This window comes from Pseudorasbora parva, chromosome 13 (assembly GCF_024679245.1).
Source record: "Pseudorasbora parva isolate DD20220531a chromosome 13, ASM2467924v1, whole genome shotgun sequence".
Lineage (NCBI taxonomy): Eukaryota > Metazoa > Chordata > Actinopteri > Cypriniformes > Gobionidae > Pseudorasbora > Pseudorasbora parva.
This window is the reverse complement of record NC_090184.1, coordinates 4,870,099-4,892,351: the sequence shown is the minus strand read 5'-3', so window position 1 is coordinate 4,892,351 and position 22,253 is coordinate 4,870,099. Positions and strand designations below refer to the sequence as shown.

At 38.7% G+C, this 22,253-nt stretch overlaps 1 protein-coding gene across 1 annotated transcript; it reads right to left on the bottom strand.

Annotated features, from left to right (window-relative positions):
- Positions 1-463: 463 nt before the first annotated feature.
- Positions 464-20,144, bottom strand: npy8br (neuropeptide Y receptor Y8b). Its single transcript, XM_067413006.1, has 2 exons — positions 19,915-20,144; positions 464-5,164 (listed from the first exon to the last, which is right to left on the bottom strand). The coding sequence occupies exon 2, from the start codon at positions 4,966-4,968 to the stop codon at positions 3,841-3,843; it is 1,128 nt and encodes a 375-aa protein (XP_067269107.1). The 5' UTR covers positions 4,969-5,164; positions 19,915-20,144; the 3' UTR covers positions 464-3,840.
- Positions 20,145-22,253: the final 2,109 nt, after the last annotated feature.

Genomic DNA, 22,253 nt, shown 5'->3' with positions numbered 1-22,253 from the left:
TACAATGTTTTTATGGCTACACATTAATGTCTTTCACTCTTCAGAAGCTCTAAATACAACCAAACTCAAAAACAGTCCTTAAAAACAGCATGATTAAAATCAACAAGAGTAAGCATATTACGGCATGTGACAAAAGTGAACAAACGCTATAGTCCATGTGCTCTCAGTGCTGCTGTATGTTGCTAAAAAAATGATAACAGAACTGAAACAGAAGCAGAGAGGAAACCATTGATTAATATTAAGCTTGATATCATCAGTGAGAACTTAGCCTCTGTCCCAAATGATGCGCTTGAACTTGCACGAGTGTGTAATATGCCTTCTCTGCATCCTTTTGCAAAGCCTTCACAGCAGATTACTTTTTAGACAAGGCAGGGCAATCGCAACATATCAGTGACTGATAACAGACATGTCAAAGATATTTCAAATGAAAATTTATTAAAACATAAAGATGGTAAGATATTAGTATAATGATCCATGTTGAAGTACACCCTTGTGATAAAGAAGTACACTTTTGCAAAAAAATATTGCATACACTTAATAGTACTTTTAAAGACTAAAGTGTGAAATGAAAATAATGTTTTTGGACTTAAGTGCATGTTAATTGCAATTCACTTAGAAAATGCATTATGATTTGCATTTATATTAAATGCAGTTATCTGAAATGTGTTGTGTTGTTTGACCCACTTAAGTAGGACTCTTTATACATCGATACATCTTTATACATCTTATACATCTTTATACGTCATTTCATAATTAAATGACGAGTTCAGATGCAAAAGCCTCTAAAAGCCACTTCAGTCAAAAATGAGATAACGATACTGAGTGTATGCTCTCTTCATATAGTATACATTCATAAAATACTTTCACTTTAAACCCACTAAATCCCAGCCCCAGCCCATTCAGAAGTACCAGTACTTAGGTAGAAACATGAAAGCCTGACAAAACTTATTTTAAAGAAAAGCGTCAGACTTTTGCATCTGAAGTCTTCTTTAATGTCATTTCTATTGAAACTTGTATTTAATTTGCAGTGTTCTGGTGTATTTAAAATATTTGCAATTTCACATTTGTAATGATGAAGTTGCATTTTAGGGTAACACTTTATTTTAAAGTGTCTTAATTTGTTGCACTGTAATTATACATTTAAGTAGCAATATTAAGACACAAAATATACTATAGGGTTAGGGTTTAGGGTTAGATGGGTATTACTATAGTAGCTACATGTAACATAATAGTAACAATGACACTGTAAAATAAAGTGTTACCCAGTAGTACATTTAAATCAACACACTACAATTAAAATTATAATCAAGTACATTACATGTGCTTTAGTATGTTAGTCAACACATACAAATAAGTGTACTTCTTTAAAGCACAGAAAAAGATTATTAAAACAAAGCTAGTTTACAGGGAAACATTTAATTTGACAAAAGTGTCTTTACACATGTTAAGAAACAGCCATGAAAGCATATACTTTAAGTGCACTTTTGTTTATTTCATATGCAAGTACAGTTTTTTAAAAATATACTTTTAAAATTTGAAGTACATTACAAGTGCACAATCAACACAGTTAAGCACACTTCTTCTTTACAAGGGTACATTAAGCTAAGTGGCAATTTATCATCTTAATCAAATTTAATTGATCGGAATACTAAACTAGAAACTTCAAATAAACTTGACTGATGATTTCAAACATGTGACTTGACATCTGACATTTGCAGAGTGTTTCAAAGTGTAATTATAACTAATGATATGACTTCTCGGCCACATATACGTATTACAAATACTACTTGCATGCACGTTGTTTTGTTTTGAGCCTTTAGAAGTGCAAATGAAGAACTGAATCTGTAATTCCCTCGAATAACATTGGCAAATAAAGCCATTCAGAAAAAAATCACATCTGTCACACAGAGCAACAACATGTGTAAATTATAGTACACATCAATTTGAAATAGCAGACATCCTACTCAATCCTAATCAATGACACGATGTGCTTATGCAGATATGGTGCTGTGTTATAACTATTATAAACAACTATTATATATGTGTTTCAAATGTACACACTATACACGTATTGCTAGTTCTGCATCTTCCTTTAAAGAAATAGTTAAAAACGAACAAAAATGAAAACAATGCCCCCATTTACTCATCCTCATGTTGTTGTTGTCAAACTTTCTTTCCTTGTGAAATAAAACCGGAGAACGCTTGGGCTTTTCCATGTGGATTGAAGCTTTGAAGCTTCAAAAAGGAAAACGAAGTACTATAAAAGTATCACAAAAGTGATCCGGGTGCTATATTTCAGGTCTTCTGAAGCCAAATGAGAGCTTTGGGCGAGAAACAGACTGAAATGTTCACAGGAGAACGAATCATTATTTTGAATCAGATGTTTACATTGAATCCGTCGGATTGATCCATTCTCAGAGCACAATGATCTGGAGTCATTAACGGCTCGCTGTGGGAAGATTTTCAGTTTATAATGACATCATTTTCATGCCATCTGATTTCAGAAAACCTGGAATAAAGCACACAAGTCATAAGATCTAGGTTTAGGATACTTTTATGGTGCTTCTCTGATCTCGATTGCATGAAAAGAGCCACAACCACGGTCTATATCGGTTGAATATCTTTTATGTTCCACAGAAGAAAGAAAGTCACTCAGATGACACAAGGGTGAGTAAAGTTATTTTTTATCTTTTTAATAGTGACAAGAACCTAAATAGTTCATGTCTTTGTTACTAAGTCATACACTTCTTCCGCAGGCTTAACCTGGACAAAGACAGTGAGAAGAAGACCTTTGACGTCTCTGAAAGAGAGCCTTGTTCTAAATAGAGAAAACAGTTTTCTGTGCCTTTAAGAACTCACTGTATAATAAGCACAACACCAACATGTTTAATCGGCCATAGTCCTTTTAGCAGTGGTTAAAACATCAATGCAATTTATTTGGACTTCCTATACAGAGCCCAATAACCAGGGCTTGACATTTACACCCGCCGACCTGCCAGATGTGTGTGTATTTCAGCAGAAGCATGTAACACAGTCACTCCTACTAGCCACTTTTGGCGGGATAAATTATATATAATATATACATTTTTCAATTGTAGTCTATTAAAAAGGCATCCAAATTAATGAACTAAATCTCTCTAGCTCCTCCCCCTTCTCTCGCTCGTCAACCTCGCCACAACAGGGCTTTAATTTAATCGTGGGATTGCGCTTCATTTTGCTCCTTCCTACAGATTTTGTGCTCACACCCAAAGTGCGTGCACATAAAGCCATTAAGCACCCTCTCAGTACTAAATCGAGTCATTTTTTCACTGCTTATTGCGCTTAAACAGTCAAATACAAACAAAATAAATGTCAAAATGCCGGCCTTTAAACAAAGTCATATCTTTTTTAAGTGAAAATAAGCATTTGAGAAAGAAAACACATGCAACAGTATAATGGATCCGTGCGTCAGGTCTTAAAGTGACAGCAGCCTAATAAAACTGCTGCCAATTAAAAAATATCTATATGGTAGTTTTTCTCCATGGTATCAATGTCAAAATGGTGACCAGTGAAAATGCTAAGTTGCTAATAACTTTGGAAAACCACTAGCCACAGTGGCTGGTGAGCAAAAAAGTGAATGTCAAGCCCTGACAATTAACCATTCCTTAATTTTTTTCCAGACCAAGCAACAAGATCTTGAAATATCACCACAGACTTTCACTGTACAAATTGGGATTCTGAACCTTATAATTTAGTCCCAAAACTTGCACAGACTGGCTGGCAGTGTTCTCAAGCCACCTCTGAGTGCGCGGAGAAAAGTCAAAATGTAGGTACATTGTCTTGTACTACATTGGACACTGTTTAAATGGTCTCTTTCTGTTCCAAACTGTTCTTCTTCTGCGGTTGATAGGTGCTAGTGGAGCCATTGCTCAGGATGGAGCCCTTAGTAATGCCTGTACTGACCGTGGACAAAGGGAAACTCTCGTAACTCTCCGGCGGCCCCCAGCAGCGGCATCTGGAAAGCAGCGATTTCAGCTCCTTCTGGAAGTTATTGTTCAGGAATCCATAGATCACTGGATTGACACATGTTGACGCCATGGCGGTGAGGTGACAAGCTGAGAAAATAGCATTATGCTGGCATATGGGAATCGCCTCGTGATTCCAGTCGAAAATCGTGTTGAAAACATTCAGTGGCAGCCAACACAGGGCAAAAGCTGCCACAATTGAGGCTAGCATGGCGTTGACTCGCTTCGAGCCTTTAGCCTTTTTCTGCCCTCGGGCTCTCTCGACTATGTCTTTACGCCGGCTGAGACGCAGGAATATGCGGAAATAACAGACTAGAATGAGCGCCAATGGTAAGCAGTACTGGCACAGCAGCAGTGTCGTGGTGTAAGTTAGCCGATTGCCATCAGATGGCCACTGCTCGATGCAGATGAAGTGATCGCTGAAAGGGTTGAAGGGAAGACTGAGGTTGTGGAAGGGCGAGTTTGTGAGGATGTTGAAGGAAAGGAACGGAAGGGAGATAAAGCACGCTATGATCCAGATAACCGCTACAGCCAGGTAGGAGTGTCTGACGACTGGCTTCCAACCAGTGGGATGGATGATGAGCTGGTGTCTTTCCAAGGCGATGAGAACCATGGAGAAAATCGAAACGGTCACGGACATACACTGGACGAATGGCGTCACCTTACACAAAGCTTCCCCTAAAATCCATCGATCCATTAGGGTGTAGATAATAGTGACCGGCAAACACACCAGGCAAACGAGGATATCGGAGCATGAGAGGTTAACAATGAAGATGTTGGTCACGTTGCGCATCTCTTTCTGTCGTGTGATGACTAAGACCAGGCAAGTGTTGCCCACCAGGCCCACCGCTAACATGGTGCTGTATGCCACAATAAGGAAAGTGGTGCTGCTGAGAGAGGTTGGACACACGGGATCCTCAAATATCCAAGACCCAGAGCTGTTGTTCAGATGAGACCGCTCCATTGCCGTCTGGTTGCAGTGGTATCTCTTGAAATATATGATGATCACTCTGTCTGGCTTGATCTCCAGGGAAGTGAGAAAATGAAGTGCAATTGTCCAGCGTAAGACTGCTCCTTCCCAACAACACCAATTTTCTTTTAGTTTCCAAGATGTCTCATCTTGTTTTCTTGCATCCCACAGAGCTGATGATCTGTGAAACCTGTGGACAGAATGACAAAAAATAGCTCTCAAGATCAGAAGAAAGAGTTGTAAGACATGGCAACAATTTGAGGACCCACTTTATATTCGGTGGCCTTAACTACTATGTAGAAACTATTTAATTAATAATTTGCTACAATGCACTTATTGTGTACATACATGTTTTTACATTGCACTTACATTAAAAAAAATACCTGCATGTAATTACATCTGTCATTAATTTCTGTAGATACATTTATAATTACACTGCTGACCCTTACCCTACACCTAACTTTACCCTTTAACTGACTCATACACCACACCTGTCTCTAACTTAACCTTTAAACTGACCCACACCTCCACACCTGTTCCTAACTTTACCCTTAAACTGACCCACACCACCACACATGTCCCTAACTTTACCCTTAAACTGACCCACACCACCACACCTGTCCCTAACTCTACCCTTAAACTGACCCATACCACCACACCTGTCTCTAACTTAACCTTAACCTGACCCACACCACCACACATGTCCCTAACTTAACCCTTAATCTGACCCACACCACCACACCTGTCCCTAACTTTACTCTTAAACTGACCCACACCACCACACCTGTCCCTAACTTTACCCTTTAACTGACTCATACACCACACCTGTCTCTAACTTAACCTTTAAACTGACCCACACCACCACACCTGTCCCTAACTTTACCCTTAAACTGACCCACACCACCACACATGTCCCTAACTTTACCCTTAAACTGACCCATACCACCACACCTGTCTCTAACTTTACTCTTAAACTGACCCACACCACCACACCTGACCCTAACTCTACCCTTAAACTGACCCATACCACCACACCTGTCTCTAACTTTACTCTTAAACTGACCCATACCACCACACCTGTCTCTAACTTTACTCTTAAACTGACCCACACCACCACACCTGTCTCTAACTTAACCTTAACCTGACCCACACCACCACACATGTCCCTAACTTTACCCTTAAACTGACCCATACCACCACACCTGTCCCTAACTTTACCCTTAAACTGACCCATACCACCACACCTATCCCTAACTTTACCCTTAAACTTACCCATACCACCACACCTGTCCCTAACTTTACCCTTAAACTAACCCATACCACCACACCTATCCCTAACTTTACCCTTAAACTTACCCATACCACCACACCTGTCCCTAACTTTACCCTTAAACTGACCCACACCACCACACCTATCCCTAACTTTACCCTTAAACTAACCCATACCACCACACCTGTCCCTAACTTAACCCTTAAACTGACCCACACCACCACACCTGTCCCTAACTTTACCCTTAAACTAACCCATCCCACCACACCTATCCCTAACTTCACCCTTAAACTTACCCATACCACCACACCTGTCCCTAACTTTACCCTTAAACTTACCCATACCACCACACCTATCCCTAACTTTACCCTTAAACTAACCCATACCACCACACCTGTCCCTAACTTTACCCTTAAACTGACCCACACCACCACACCTATCCCTAACTTTACCCTTAAACTAACCCATACCACCACACCTGTCCCTAACTTTACCCTTAAACTGACCTACACCACCACACCTGTCCATAACTTAACCTTAAACTTACCCACACCACCACACGTCCCTAAATTTACCCTTAAACTGACCCACACCACCACACCTGACCCTAAATTTACCCTTAAACTGACCCACACCACCCCACATGTCCCTAACTTTACCCTTAAACTAACCCACACCACCACACCTGTCCCCAGATTGTAATAATAACAGACATTCCCAGCTCAGTAACTCTACAAGAGAGGAATCCCATCCAGACAACACAACAACATGTATATACTTTAAAGAAATGCTTGACAAATGATGCAACTTGCCCCTGAAGCACAGGGATGGCACTGTTTAAGCCCCAATTCACCAACACACTTGTTGCTCCAAAGGTCTTGCCCCTGTACATCAAAACATAAATCCAATACTGGGAAACTCTGTCATAAAATGTGAGCGGAGAAGCTGATAATTAAAGCAGCACTTGCAGCAGCACTCCTTCTCTCCATCTGTCTCACAGATTTTTTCCTTTTTTTTCTTGATGATTTCTTAAAGTGCTCTGCATGGCTTTGCAGTAATAGCTACTGAGCCTGCACATATAGGCACACTGGCAGGTGATGAATAACCCAGTATGGTTTAACAATGGGTGAGAATCTAATTATGAACAGAATCCTGCTGCGTTAAGCCCATCTGATTTCCTCAAGCCAAAGTGAGACAAACGGCTACAGATCCTTTCGGTTTGGCCTCTTCCTGTCTCTCATTTGGCTAAGAAAAAACTTTGCAGTTCATTATTAAGCAATATGAATATTCAAAACAGTTAAATGGGTTGTTGATTGCCCCTTTTAACAAGATATAAAATAAGTCTATGATGTCACCAGAGTGTGTATGTGATATTTTAGCTTAAAATACCCCACAAATAATTTTTAGTAGCATGGTAAAATTGTGCGATTTCCTTTGCAAAAGTAATGGCCATGTCGCAAATGTCTCTTAGTGTTTCTCCGAGTCAACATGACCGCTGGAAAAAAAAGGACACTCATTAGCAATCTTTAAAAGTTACAGCTACAAATGAGGCACCCTACAGGAGAAAGTATTTTAAAGCAGGGAAACATCCCTGATTGTACCAAATGAGCCCCAAAAGTGAGAAGCAAGGCATTTAGAGTGTAATTCTGCCTTCAAACAGCCAAATGACATTTAACAGCAGACACCAGATGCAATTATTGCATAAAGCTTGAGAGATTACATAATCACCATAACAATAATAGCTGTGATTGGCATTAATGAATAATTCATTAGATTATGTGCATTTAAATTAATTTATGGTTGCAGACTGTCCATTTGAGAATGTTGCCGTTTTTTTAATCTTTTTTATTAAATCTACATGTAGTGAGGCTGGTGCTGTGCAGGATTCCCTCCATCTGCCGAGTCAGACCTCAAAGCTGTTCCATTGGCTGAGACAACTTTTTAAATATACTTTATTTAGTTATCCAGAGCACTTATACCTACTCATTGAATTCATTATAAATGAATTACTGTGTTTTACATTAAATCTCACAAAATATTACAGAACCTAAAATTTTCAAGTGAAACTGCCTTTGGTGAAACTTTTCAAGTGAAACAGCCTTTAAAAAAGGTCAATAGTGCGCACAATTTCAACCCAGGCTCATTGGAAATACGTGACTACATTTTTGCAACACCCGAAATATGTACCTCCAGGTACGTTTACCTGCACTTTTTGGGTGAAACCTCCACCGGAGGCGCTAAGTGGTAATATTTTTTCTCCATTCTCAGACTGATCTCATGAAATGGCGTATGTATGACACGCCAATTCGTATTCCATTTTGGCGTGCATAATCGCATAATCGTTTTTTAGCGTGTTTATCAACGGCGTTTCATTATATCCCCTTATACTGCCCCTAGCCCTTAACCTACCCATCACACACACACACACACACACACACACACACACACACACACACACACACACACACACACACACACACACACACACACACACACACACACACACACACACACAGCCCCTAAACCTACCCATCACAAGAAAAATTCAGCATTTTTACATTTTCAAAAAAACTATTTAGTATGTTTATAAATCAATTTACCTTGTGGACACACACATGCACATATTCAGACACATTTTTGAACGCTTAACTCAAACGCTTCCCTAAACCTTCCCATCTGTGTATTATAAAAAACAGGATATAACAGGCAGATACGACTGCAGGCACAATTTATTCGGAAAGTACAAATACTCCAAGTGTTCCGAGGCCAAACGATTGATTTGTGTGAAGAAAATCCCCAAAAGCGATCAGAACCTCGAGTCCATCCACCAAAGAATAATAATACATTTCAAATATTGCCGCCGGAAGAAACGTCACGTCAGCTTTGACAGCATTGGCTGTCGTGTGTCTCGTGACCAGTTGCGTCATTACGTCAGCTTTGACTGTAAAATGCCATTGGCTCTCTTGTGTCTCATGTCGATCGCGTCACTTTCCGTGTGTATCATTTGAATTAGAAATATGAAGGAACAAGTGTGTGTGTGTTCTGTTCGCAAAGGAGCCGATCATCATTTCAATGACTAAAACATCAAGATCAAGATTCATGTTCTTCACATGAAGATATCGTATGACTTCAGAAGACTTAGACTGCAACATGAGTTAATACTTCTATTGGTCAGTTTTTGCAATAAATACAATAAATGACTGTACACTTATTTGCCTGTTATGTGTTTTATATTGTTGAAAGTGGGTAGGTTTAGGGTAGGAGTGGAGTTAGTTGCTCCAAAATATAAAATTAGGCTATAAATATTCATTCTGTGAGATCAGGTTGGCCCAAAAAGTGCAGGTAAATGTACCTGGAGGTACATATTTCGGGCGTTGCAAAAAAGAAGGCAGTCACGTATTTCCAATGACCCTGGGTTGCACAATTTACTATTCCTTTCCCTCATTTTTTTAAAATTGTGCGCACGTTTTACTAATTCTTTCCTTGATTTATAAATTGTGTGCACGACTAAGCTAATCGAGGGAACAAATTAGTTAAACATGCACATGATTTAGCAAATAGAGGGAACGAATTAGTAAAATGTGCGCACGATTTATAAATCGAGGGAACAAAATAGTAAATCGTGCACATGATTTAGCCTACTAGTTTTTATTGCATGTCATGTGCGGGGCTCCGTAAAAAAGAGTAGTTGTCACAGGAACTACTACTCCACGCGGTGTGGTAGTCGCATTGTAAACCTGAATGAGTCCAAAAATTTTAGGTAATCAGTTACATCAAAATTTTTAAGTTAAGAAATTTAAAGTTTAAGTTAGCAGAACTTGCAGAATTGTATTTGGTAATCATATATTTTAATTGCTCTTAACTTCATACGTTTTGCTTAAATTATCGTGTAATCATTCAGTCGGTCTGTGTTCTGTCAGGACTCACAAGCCGATTCGCTGAACTGCTGAACTGCTGTGAGCTGCTGAAATAAGCCAATCAGAGCAGAGTTCAACATTAATATTCATGACCCTTCCAAATAAGGCAAAAACAGAGCATTACATCCTAGGGACAATTTATAGAGTTGTAGATGGACCTGTAAAACTGGATCTGGATAACTTTAGGAGAAGAAAAAATATCATTGAAACAACATGAGGGTGAATAAATGACACGATTTTCATAATTTCCTTAAAGAAAACCACCATCATTCCCTTTATGGAAGCATCCATCTAAATAGAAATAACTAGCTTAAATGTAATTAACACAGATCCCAAAGGGCTACTGTAGTTAACTTACAAGGGACAGTAAATCAATCACAGAGTCTCAGCCCAGATGTGCCTCACATACGGCTGATAAGCTGTAATAAAGCTCATTATTGCCCCTATTCCTAACCGGCCCTCTCTAAAGGACACTGATTGTTTTCAATTAGCAGGCTTTAGAGTCTACCAATAGATCTCCTCCTGGTGACATTGTGTTGCAATGAAGCAGAGATACTCGATAGTTCGAAATCTGAGACAAAGAGCACATGATGCACCACTGGTTGCACACACAAAGGTTCAAAACTCAACAACATCTTCCCCGCAGAGCTCTCAATTCTGTCACCATGACTCCTCCATTTTCACATAGACAACATGGAGGGAAAGAGAGTTCTGGCCAGCCCAGATATGCTGTTGACTTATTTCAGACACCTGTACTATGGTGTTAGCTGGTGTCTAGCTGGACCTAGCTGGTTATTTGCTGTATCTGTTATGGTTTTGCCCCTTCTGGTAGATGTTGTAACTATCGAAGACCTGAACCATCAGATTAAAAAAAAATTAATAAAAAAAATTAAGACCAATATAAAGGGCTTGACTTGGCAAAAGTGTGTGTATCTCAGCAGAAGTGTGTAATGCAGTCACTCCAACTAGCCTCTTCAACTGGCGGGTTGAATTTTATATATAATATATACATTTTTCATTTGTAGTCTTTTTTAAAAAGCATCTGAAATAAACTAAGAATAGACACCATCGTCTCTCTCTCTCTCTCTCTCTCTCTCTCTCTCTCTCTCTCTCTCTCTCTCTCTCTCTCTCTCTCTCTCTCTCTCTCTCTCTCTCTCTCTCTCTCTCTCTCTCTCTCTCGACAGCGAGTGACACACACCCTCCTCCTCTCACACACTCGCTTCATTTGTTCCGGATGAATATTTTTGCTGTTACAAGGCTTGAGTTTTGCCGTGGGACTGCGCATAATTTTACTCGTTCCTGCAGATTTTGTGCCCACAAGTATTTTTTCTTCTTCTTCTTCTTTTATTTAAGGGAATGCACTTTCTTTACAGTTCGATGTAACAACATCTGGTTTGACCGTTTTTCTCCACTGATGGCTATGAAGAAAATTGAAACTTTTATTCTGTAAAGACGTATTAATGATGGAATGTGACAGAACTACTTTTTACATTGTTATAAAAAAGAAATGTTATCTAATAAATGTTGTTCTTTAGAACTTTCTATTCTTCAAATAATCCTAAAAAGTATCACGGTTTACAAAAAAATGAATCATTTGTCAAGTCAGTAATAAAAACCTAAAAGAACAGGGAACAAGACTCGATTGAATCGCTCCAGAGCTCAGAAGAAAAATATAAACTGTGATACTGTTCTTTATGACTGTAATAATAAATGTTTCTTGAGCCACAAATCAAATTTCTGAAGGTTTATGTGTCCAAGATGGCAGATACCACAGCTCATACTTCCAGCTTTAACTTGCATTGAAATGTATGGGAATGCAAACGGATCTCTCTGGGTATTATAGATCTCCTTGTTAGAAAAATGCCATGCTCCCCTACAGATGAATCTTCCAGCATGGCTCTCAGCTCATCCGTGTGTGTGTGAGTGTGTGTGCTGGCGCAGGAGCTGATACAGCTAAAACTGCAGGTCTCTGTTGACTGTACACTTCTGTTTTGCCAGAAGTGCAGGTATGAATTTTTAAGAAGCGCTGCGTGAGTTCATGACTAAGAAAGAAGAATTAAGTAATGCTGAAGCTCAATGAAGCCTATTGTAATACGCTGTGCCTTTCTCTTTCAAGAAAGAAGTGTGTTTGGAGAGAGAAGAGACATTGCTTATGATTTCAGAATTGCTGCATGGAAAACATGCCACAACTTTTTTGCCAACACTCAATCTTCAAAAACCTGTGCATTAGCATGCAAAACACAAAGTGCGCCTATATTTATGAGAGAGCTTGCCATGGGCAAACACACCCTGTGATAGCAGGAGGGACCCAAAATGAGCTTTTGCTTCTCAGATGTGACACGACCTGCTACAGTCAAATGAAAAACATCCCATAAACATGCATGTTTTATTAAAGTTAATGAACAGTGGCGTGCTGTGCAGTGCCATGCTGTGTGGACATAAATTCAGGGGTGGTTTTATATTGTAAAGGGTAAAATCATGATTTGCATTCGAATCCAGCAAGTTTTAAACATGTCTCTGTGCACGCTGAGCAATTATGCAGAAGAAAAACAGCGTGAGCTTCACTAAACAGTGGGGTTCAGAAATGTGACACCGCTAACATCTGGGGTTTTGTCCTATTAGATCCTGAAGAGTTTTTGAAGCAGGACAAGTTAAGATGAAAAAGAAATACATTAAATAATCATTAAATAATAATAATAATACATAATAATGTATAATTTATGCATTAATTGTAGGTATTTAATATATTTGCTATAATCACTTGATAAATAACACAATGATAAATACATACAAAATATTAAATCAATTATTATTAAGAGTCTGCACTATATTTATGTCAATAACGCCCATGACCCTGTGGCCAATTTTCCACTGTTCCTTCCTTGGAGCACTTTTGATAGAGACTGACCACTGCAGACCGGGAACAGCCCACAAGAGCTGCAGTTTTTAAAAGATGATCTGACCCAGTCGTCTAGCTGTCACAATTTGCCCCTTGTCAAACTCTCTCAATTGATTGCCCATGTTACCTGCTTCTAACACATCAACTTTGAGGACAAAATATTCACTTGCTGCCTAATATATCCCACACACTAAAAGGGTGCTGTGGTGAAGAGATCATCAGTGTTATTCACCTCACCTGTTAGTGGTCATAATGTTATGCCTGATTGGTGTATATATATTTTTATTTCACACATTAATTTCTTATTCAAACAAAATCCTGTCATCCAGTCATCTCCTCTTTTCCTCTTTCATCCTCGTCCTTTTCATCAAAAATGTATTTTAGGTGGACAGATCAATACAGTAGAAGAACATCAAAAAAAAAAAAACCTGTGGTCTCAGGATATGGCATGTGTCTGCTAAAATTGTAGGATGTTGGAAAATAACAATGTCTTTTCTGTTAACCAAACGTCCTCATAGCTGTCATCTTCAGAGTCCTCTGTATCAGTATGGAAGTGAGGTTTTTCAAGAATCACATTATTGTGTTCTTTGTGTTTGCTTTAATGCAAATGAACAAGCGTGCCGGTATTTGTTGTGTTGTAACCTGTATGTTCAAGTAAGTCAGAAATACTCTGTATTTAATATATCATGATGGCCCACGAGTTGATTATTTGTGCTAAATCTGTGCAGATTTGGCTTACACAAACTTTCCCAGCAATGTGAGAAAACATAATGGGCCCTTATCATAAACTGTGCAGTGCAATGCCAGGTGCGATGCAAGTGGTTTTTTGCAAGTGTCAGCCTAAAGTAATTCTCATTTTCATGTCCAGTGCCATGTTGTTTAAATAGCAAATGCACTGGCGCATCTGTTCCCCCATGGCCATGCTGTCCATTGAAAACCAGGTGTTTTCAGACGCATTGTTGGTGCGTTGCTATTTTGAGGAACAGAAAACGACTGCGCCATTGACCAACACAAACCTGCTCTAAAGTTAATAGTATTAAAGCAATAATTGTGTTATTTAAAGGGAAATACCTAGCCTGTATGCCAGCCGAACTTAGCTCCGCCCACAACATTTGAGCTCGTGCAGTTCCGTCTAGACTCGATCCATAGAGGAGCAATTATGCCGGAACAGAAACTGTTTGGACCAATAAAATCATCAGGGCGGGGTTAAGACAATGACGGACAGATGATCAACAGTAACGTAATCATCACGTCATCAAAGGCGCTTGGATTATATTTGTTCAAATCTTAAACGTAGAGCTTGTTCGTATCTGCATCACCTTCACTTTTTCTCTCTGAAATGATGATCATGTTGGGTAAGTAAGTGTGTATCAATAAATTATTTGTATTTTTTTACAACACCGGCAAATATCGTTTACAACAAAACCCGCCAAAAACTAGCCCTAAACAATAGCTTCCCAGGGGGTTCTCCGGGGGAAAAAAATGCGTTTGGGGGTAAAATGTGTGTTATTTTGGTGTGTTATTTCAGCGAAATTTAGTTATCCTGCTAAAATTCGCACTCATGGGTCTATATATCACATAAGAGTCGGTTAGGGTTAGGGTTAGGGAAAACATGGAAAACAACCCGCGTAAAAAAAAACGTGGACTTGGCAACACAGTGCAGTTGAGCTCTGTTGACATTTGATAACTAACGTCATGCGTCGCTCCGTTGCTCTGATTGGTTGTAGGTCTGTCCAATTGAGGTCTTTCCTGGTTCGGTTGAAACACGCCCCATAATCACAGCCCAATGGAGCAGTTTCAGATTCATCTAGAATTGAGTATGACCACGTCAGCCTAGGAAATCCCCAATGTAAATAGCGAATCCACCATGTTGCGAGGGCAACTGATAGACCATGCACCTGGTCCGCCAACCATTTTTCCCGTCATTAAACTAGCAAAAGTGGATTCGGACACGCCCTAATTGCTCTTGTGCCATGCACTCAGATCGTTAAACTCGGGCCCAAATAGTAACACGCCAAATTGGTGATCTGAGCATGATAAGCAGCTAAGCATGTATAAGTTACAGTACACACCCTCTCAACGCAATAGCTGCGCGCCCTCGTGATTCTTTAGCTCCGCCCACACGATAACGCCTCCAGTCGCTTGTTTTTTTTCCAGAAAGACTCGGTACAGCGTAGCTTTCTTTTTTAACTCTAATAAAACTAAATACTTTTCATTGATATGAAGGATGCAATGCTACTCTATAGGTACTCAAGATTGGCTGAACCCCCCACCCCACCCCCAAGGTTTTTGACCTTGGATGCATGTAAATCTAGCCTGGATGGTAGGGATGGGACGATACACTTAAACTCACGATACGATGCACCTCGATATGCCAGGGTTACGATACGATACATCACGATACGATATCAAATTTTATTTTTATTTTTTTCAAATCTGTGATTTTTTTTTACCACCAAAGTAATGTACTTAAACGAAAGGTAGGATTTTTCTCTTTTTTTTGCATTTTGGTACTATGTTGTTTAAAAAAAAAGAAGAATTTTTAGAAGTCCGCGACCACATCTTAAACAGGGGTGCCAATAATTGTGGAGGGCACTGTAGGGCTGTCAATCGATTAAAATATTGAATCGCGATTAACTGCATGATTGTCATGAGTTAACTCCATTTTAAATCGCACCTTTTAAGCAATTGTAAATGTAACTTAAATTAAGTTTAAATTAAGTTTTTAATACTCTAATCAACATAGGTATGGACAAATATGCATGCTTTATGCAAATGTACATTTATTATTAGTGAAACCATACTTATTCAATAATAATCAATACAGTATGAAGACTAGACATATCAAAGGTCATAGATATGTTTATCTAAGAAATTGTTCTCTTAAGCCTAAACTTAAAAATAATGAGTAAGTAACTGTTAGTGATTTCTCTCATTTTAAGAATATAAAGGGAATTTTTACACTGGCAGTTTAATTCAGAACAGGGCAAAGTTCGTATGAAAAATTGTTAATGTGTACCAGTGAGCGAACCAGAACCACACCATACCTGGAGGAGGTCCATATTACACGAGTGGAATATAGTGCGGCCCCTTTAAGAGATCCGCATTTTCTGTTGAACTGCCGGTATTTTGCGCGTGCGCGCCGAACTGGGCCGCGATTCACGTGGACAGTGTGAAGAACACGGACTCGGGAGCGCGCTTGTTCAGGAAAGTAACCTGTGCATTCGTTTTAGCCGATTGTAATGTATTTAGTTCAATAAAACACGTGTACTGTAAGCGTGGTGATGGTGTTAATGATTTACCTCAGACATGAGCGAGAGTGAGCTGCAGTGCATCGCGCTCAGACTGCAGAGAATGTGCTCAGTGAAAAAACGCCCTTTTCTTTCTGGAGTTTAATAAAAGTTAAACAGAAAATATGGTAGTTTATGTAGGCAATAACTGCATTTTTGGTTTAGAATATTAATGCTAATGTCAACCCTTTTCTTTCCCTATTAATGTTTGCTGCTGCACCCCGCCCTCATTCTAAGCAAATCATGCAGCAGTGCCATCTATCTTTATTTCGCGATAAAAAAAATTCGACCTCGATGCGTTTCGTCACGTTTTGTATCGCGATATTTTGTCAAACGATATTTCGTCCCATCCCTACTGGATGGCAGCCGAACTTAGCCCCGCCCACAAAATTTTTAGGTCGGGCGGTTCGGTCTGGTCTTGATCCATAGAGGAGTGATTATCTCCGAACAGAAACTGTTCGGACCAATGAAATCATCTGTGCGGGCTTTAGATGATGACGGACAGATGATCAACAGTAACGTAATCATCATGTCATCAAAGGGGCTTGGGTTATATTTACTCGAATCCTAAACGGAGAGCTTGTTTGTATCTGCATTCACCTTCACTATTTCTCTCAAAAATTATGATCATATTGGGTAAGTACTCTGTGTATCATTTAATTCTTTTATTTTTTACAACACCGGCAAAGATCGTGTATTCCAGCGCGTGCAGACAGGGTTGCCAAGTTTTTACAACAAAACCGGCCAACAACTAGCCCTAAACAATAGCTTCTGGGTGGGGTACAAAATAGGGTCTACGGAAAAAAATAGTGTTTGGGGGGTAAAATGTGTGTTATTTTGGCATGGTTGCCTGCTAAAATTCGCACTCATGGGTCTATATATCACATACGTAATAGTCGCTTAAACCCGCGGACATAGAAAACAACCCGCGGAAAAAAATGTGGACTTGGCAACACAGTGACATTTGACAATGCGTCGCTCCGTTGCTCTGATTGGTTGTAGGTCCTTCCTGGTTCGGTTGAAACACGCCCCATAATCACAGCCCAATGGAGCATCAGACTCATATTCTGACTAGAATTGAGTATGACCAGGTCAGGCTAATGTAAATCTAATATACATTATCAAAATATAAGTGATATTTTGATAATGTATATTAGATTAACATTAGCCTGACTAAATGTAGAGTTTAGTCACCTTATTTTAAACTGTCAGAGTTTAGTCACGCTTGTTCATCACTTAGTTCGGTGCTGCTGTTCTCCTTCCTCTTCCCAAATCTCACTTTCCACCATGATAAGGGAGAGAGAAACAGACTAGTTTTAGATCAGAGAGAAAGCCATCAACTGAACGTGTCATGAAAGGTGGATCACGCTGTCAGCCATCTCACGTTTAGACTTTTATAGCATCCTTACAGAGACAGAATACTCGCAAGATGGCTAATAGTCTATATTTTGATACTAAAAACGACAGCTGCCTCTCTATAACCACATAACCATTACTTATGCTGACAATTTTAAAGCAATTATGCTTTATGATCAAGCCAGATTAAATTTTATCACACGTCAAGTCAGTAATAAAAAACCTAAAGGAACAGGGGAACAAGACTTGAGTTAAACCGCTCCAGACCTCAGAAGCAAAACTCAAATATTATTTGAAAATCATTTTTTTAAATAATGAATCACAGGTAACAGGAGATCCGGTAAGAAAAACTGGTTTTAAGATTTCTTGAGATCACACATGCTATTTTAAACAATGCTGAGATGACTTATGAATCTGGCTACATATGCGAACTAATATCACGATCACGTAGGTACCGTGTGAAATGAGAAGACACATCTTTCTGGCACATAAACTATCCCTCAAACCTTATCAAAGCTGATCTGATCTGCATTCAACAAGCTAACATCAGAAGATATAAATAGCTTACATTTGTTCCTCATGCACTTATTAATAACTTCATACTGCTTATGTAACAGGTGTCGTTAGTTTGCATGTCTTTGGCGGGTGATAATGAGTAGAGCTGAGTGAGAAATAACATTTATGATAAAAAAGCAGCGCTTGCCAATCTCACCAGCGAGTGTGAAGACGGTGCATGTGAATCAAAGCTTTTGATGCTTCGCTGTTTGCATCTGTCTTTGATACCTCATTAGAAGATAGAGAAACAGCCCAATTATAATGAGCACAGCAGACCAGTTATGAAGATTCATATCATTCCCATGGTGGAAATGACTTTGAGTCGTCACTCGGTGGTGTGTTTTTTTCTGAGCCAAGCACTTGTGTTAAGAGGCTGGCTCTTACTGAAAGAGCCATTAGCTTGAGATGAAAAAGATATTTACATATTTCCACAGTAATAAATGCAAAAGCATGAATAATGGCTACGTGACTGTGGCGCATTCTGGTGTACGGAGATTCAACATTTCTTTGGCGTCTTGAATGAGAATAAGATGACGTAGAAATCAATTTGATCAACATACTTTGCTAATGACACTAAAATGCACTGAACTATGATCAATCATGCAAAAAAAAAAAAGCTAAAATGTTGTTTATTAAAAGGTTCAAATTAAATTTTCCAGTATAGCCTAAAATGACTTCATCTCTACTTTCAACACACACACACACACACACACACACACACACGCACACACACACACACACACACACACAGGTCTGGTTCACTATATTTGTGGGAACTCTCCATAGACGTAATGGTTTTTATACCGTACAAACTGTACATTCTATCCCCCTACCCAAACCTACCCATCACACACACACACACACACACACACACACACACACACACACACACACACTCTCTCTCTCACACACACACACACACACACACACACACACACACACACACACACACACTCACTCCCACACATGCACACATTAAACTGAATAGAATAGAATAGAATAGAATAGAATAGAATAGAATAGAATAGAATAGAATAGAATAGAATAGAATAGAATAGAATAGAATATTACAACAACAAAAAATACACAATGGGAGACCAGAATTTGTCCATATAGTAAACAACAGAATAAAGCTGTGAAGGATAATATAATATAATATAATATAATATAATATAATATAATATAATATAATATAATATAATATAATATAATATAATTAATATATGACAGCAAAAAATGGCAATAGGAGACCAGAATTTGTCCATATAGAAAACAACAGAAAAAACAAACAGTGAAGGAGAATAGAATAGAATAGAATAGAATAGAATAGAATAGAATAGAATAGAATAGAATAGAATAGAATAGAATAGAATAGAATAGAATAGAATAGAATAGAATAGAAAAGAATAGAATAGAATAGAATGATCATGCGTAGCTGACAGGGCTAAACAATTGATCCGATCTGAACCGATCATCATCGGAGTCTCCAATGTCACGTTTACGACTTAGAAAGTAAGCAACATCTTTCAGACCCCCTGCGTCCATAAATGAAGGAGGCTGAATCCACAATGCCTTGAAACAAACGCACTGAACGTTTCGCCAAGTTCCCTTCATTAAAACCCATTGGCGAAACTCCACTCACGCGCATCTTACCGTGTGTGACTGGCGTGTGTCCGTGACTGCAGGTCGATACGGCTCTCTCAGACGTGTGTGTGCTGTGCTGTGCTGGAGGAGTAACTGGTGGTTTGAGGAGCTGAGGTTTATCAAGCTAACCTGAAGCGCAAGAAGGAGGTGCCTTGAGATGTCGCTCGCTCGCTCGCTCGCACATGGACTCGATCGCGGCGCTGGATCTGCTGCTCACAGTGACTTCTCTTCCTTTGGCGGTTCCAGAGACCCTTATGGTATACATAAAAATAGGCACTTACAATGTTCCAATTATATTTCCTTAAAAAATGTCCTAAACAAAAACCCACATTCTCTGTTTTAGCACGCAGTTCTGTTGGAAAAGAAAATGTGTCTTCAAAAATAGTGTTCGTGTTTTACCCCAGTAAGGACAAAATGGTAACACTTTACAATACGAGTGCACTAATATGCATTAATTCATGCTTAACTAATGAACAGATAATCTTGAGTTAATGTATTACTTATGGTGAACTAACTCGTTTATTACTACTGCATCAGCAACTAATGAAGATTTTACATGATTAATAGATTAAGTAATCATTAAATTGTTATTAGTTAAATATTTCATAATGTATTAATGCCTTAATAACATATTATATTAAGTAATAGTTTAAATTAATGTATTACCTGGCACAAGGGGTCAAAGCCATGTATTTCAACTTACAGTTGTCTGCTTTAATTAATCATTAGCTAATTATTTATAAACGTATCTTTATGTTATGACTTTGCACATTATCGCACACTATTGAGTTTGGAGAACACCTGAAAAGATCAGAGACCATTTCTCCAGATCCTTCAGATTCACAGACCCATATTGGTTTGTCTTCTCTTCAGTTCATCACTCATTCTCTAAAGGGTTTAGGTCAGGGAACTGGGACGGTCATGGCAGAAGCTTCATTGTGTGCTCAGCGACACATTTGTGTGTTGATTTTGATGTTTGTTTTGGATCGTTTGTCCTGATGGGAGATCCAACCACGGCCCATTATAAGATTTCTAGCAGAGGCCGTCAGGTTTAGAGGATTTGCTGGAATCCATGAGACCTAGTATCTGAACCAGATGTCCAGGACCTCCATATAAAAAAAATAGGCCCACAACATTAAAGATCCAGCATTGTATTTAACTGTGGACATGGGGTACCTTTTATCCCTGTTTGCACCAAACACATCTGGTGGGTTTTCTGCCAAAAAGTTATTTTTTTTGTTTGTTTAATCTGACCACAGCCCCAGGTCCTGTCTGAATTAAGCTCCAGTCGACTCGTGTCTGACATCTAAATATGCTGGAGTTTGTTTCTGGATAAGCGAGGAGGATTTTTCCTGAAACCCTCCCAAACAACTTGTGGTGATTTATAGGGGTGGTTACATTTTTATTAATAAGTCTTTCTGACATCAAGAGTCAACAAATCTCTGTAATTCTCCATCTGTGATCTTGGAGAGTCTTTGTCCACTCAAACTCTCCTCCTCTCGTGCATTAGGACGATATAGACACACGTCCTCTTCCAGGCAGATTCGTAACATCTTTAGTTGATTGGTACTTCTAAATTATTGCCTTGATGGTGGAAATGTGGATTTTCAATGCTTTAGCTGTTTTCCTTCGGCCACTTTCAGTGCACATCACAACTATATTCTGAGGTTTTACTCATTATGATGAATGATGAAGGGAATTTGGCCTTTCTGTTTCATAATATTGATACTCCTGAAACAAGACGTCATAGAAGTCATAGATGCTCATATAACCCTGATGTGCTAAACAATTTTAAATATTAATGGAAATATACTTGAGAGATGTTTTACTGATACATTTTTTTAGGGTTGACAATAATTATGGCCAATGTACTTTGGAGAAAAGCATTTATTTCATAATGTGATTTACTCCCTACTTTCAATTATTTTACTCCAATGAAAGGTTAGATTGTTGCACATTTTTAAATAAAAGATCAAAAGGATAAACAATGCAGATACATTTTTACAGCCATCTTTGATCATATATACCAGGGGTGCCAATAATTCTGACCAGAACTGTATATAAATCAATGTTTGAAATAATAACAATTATGCAAAAAATAGGCCCAAGGACACTGTTTTGTTGCTTTGGATATGTGGTCAATAATTATTTGATATAAATTAAATGTTTTGAATAGTTTAATGAGAGGAATAATCAAAGTAACAGTTATGTAACAGATGTCAATAATGGGTTTAGTGAACTGTATACTGTGTGCAAACAATTTATTTTTATTGGTTGACTTAAATGGTTGATTTTATGACAGCTAGTCATTTATACTAAGAATAATGGATGACTTCATTTTTCACAAC

What these genes read in the sequence shown, in the direction of transcription:
- npy8br (XM_067413006.1), bottom strand. Translation starts at nt 4,968, where the DNA reads ATGGAGCGGTCTCATCTGAACAACAGCTCTGGGTCTTGGATATTTGAG.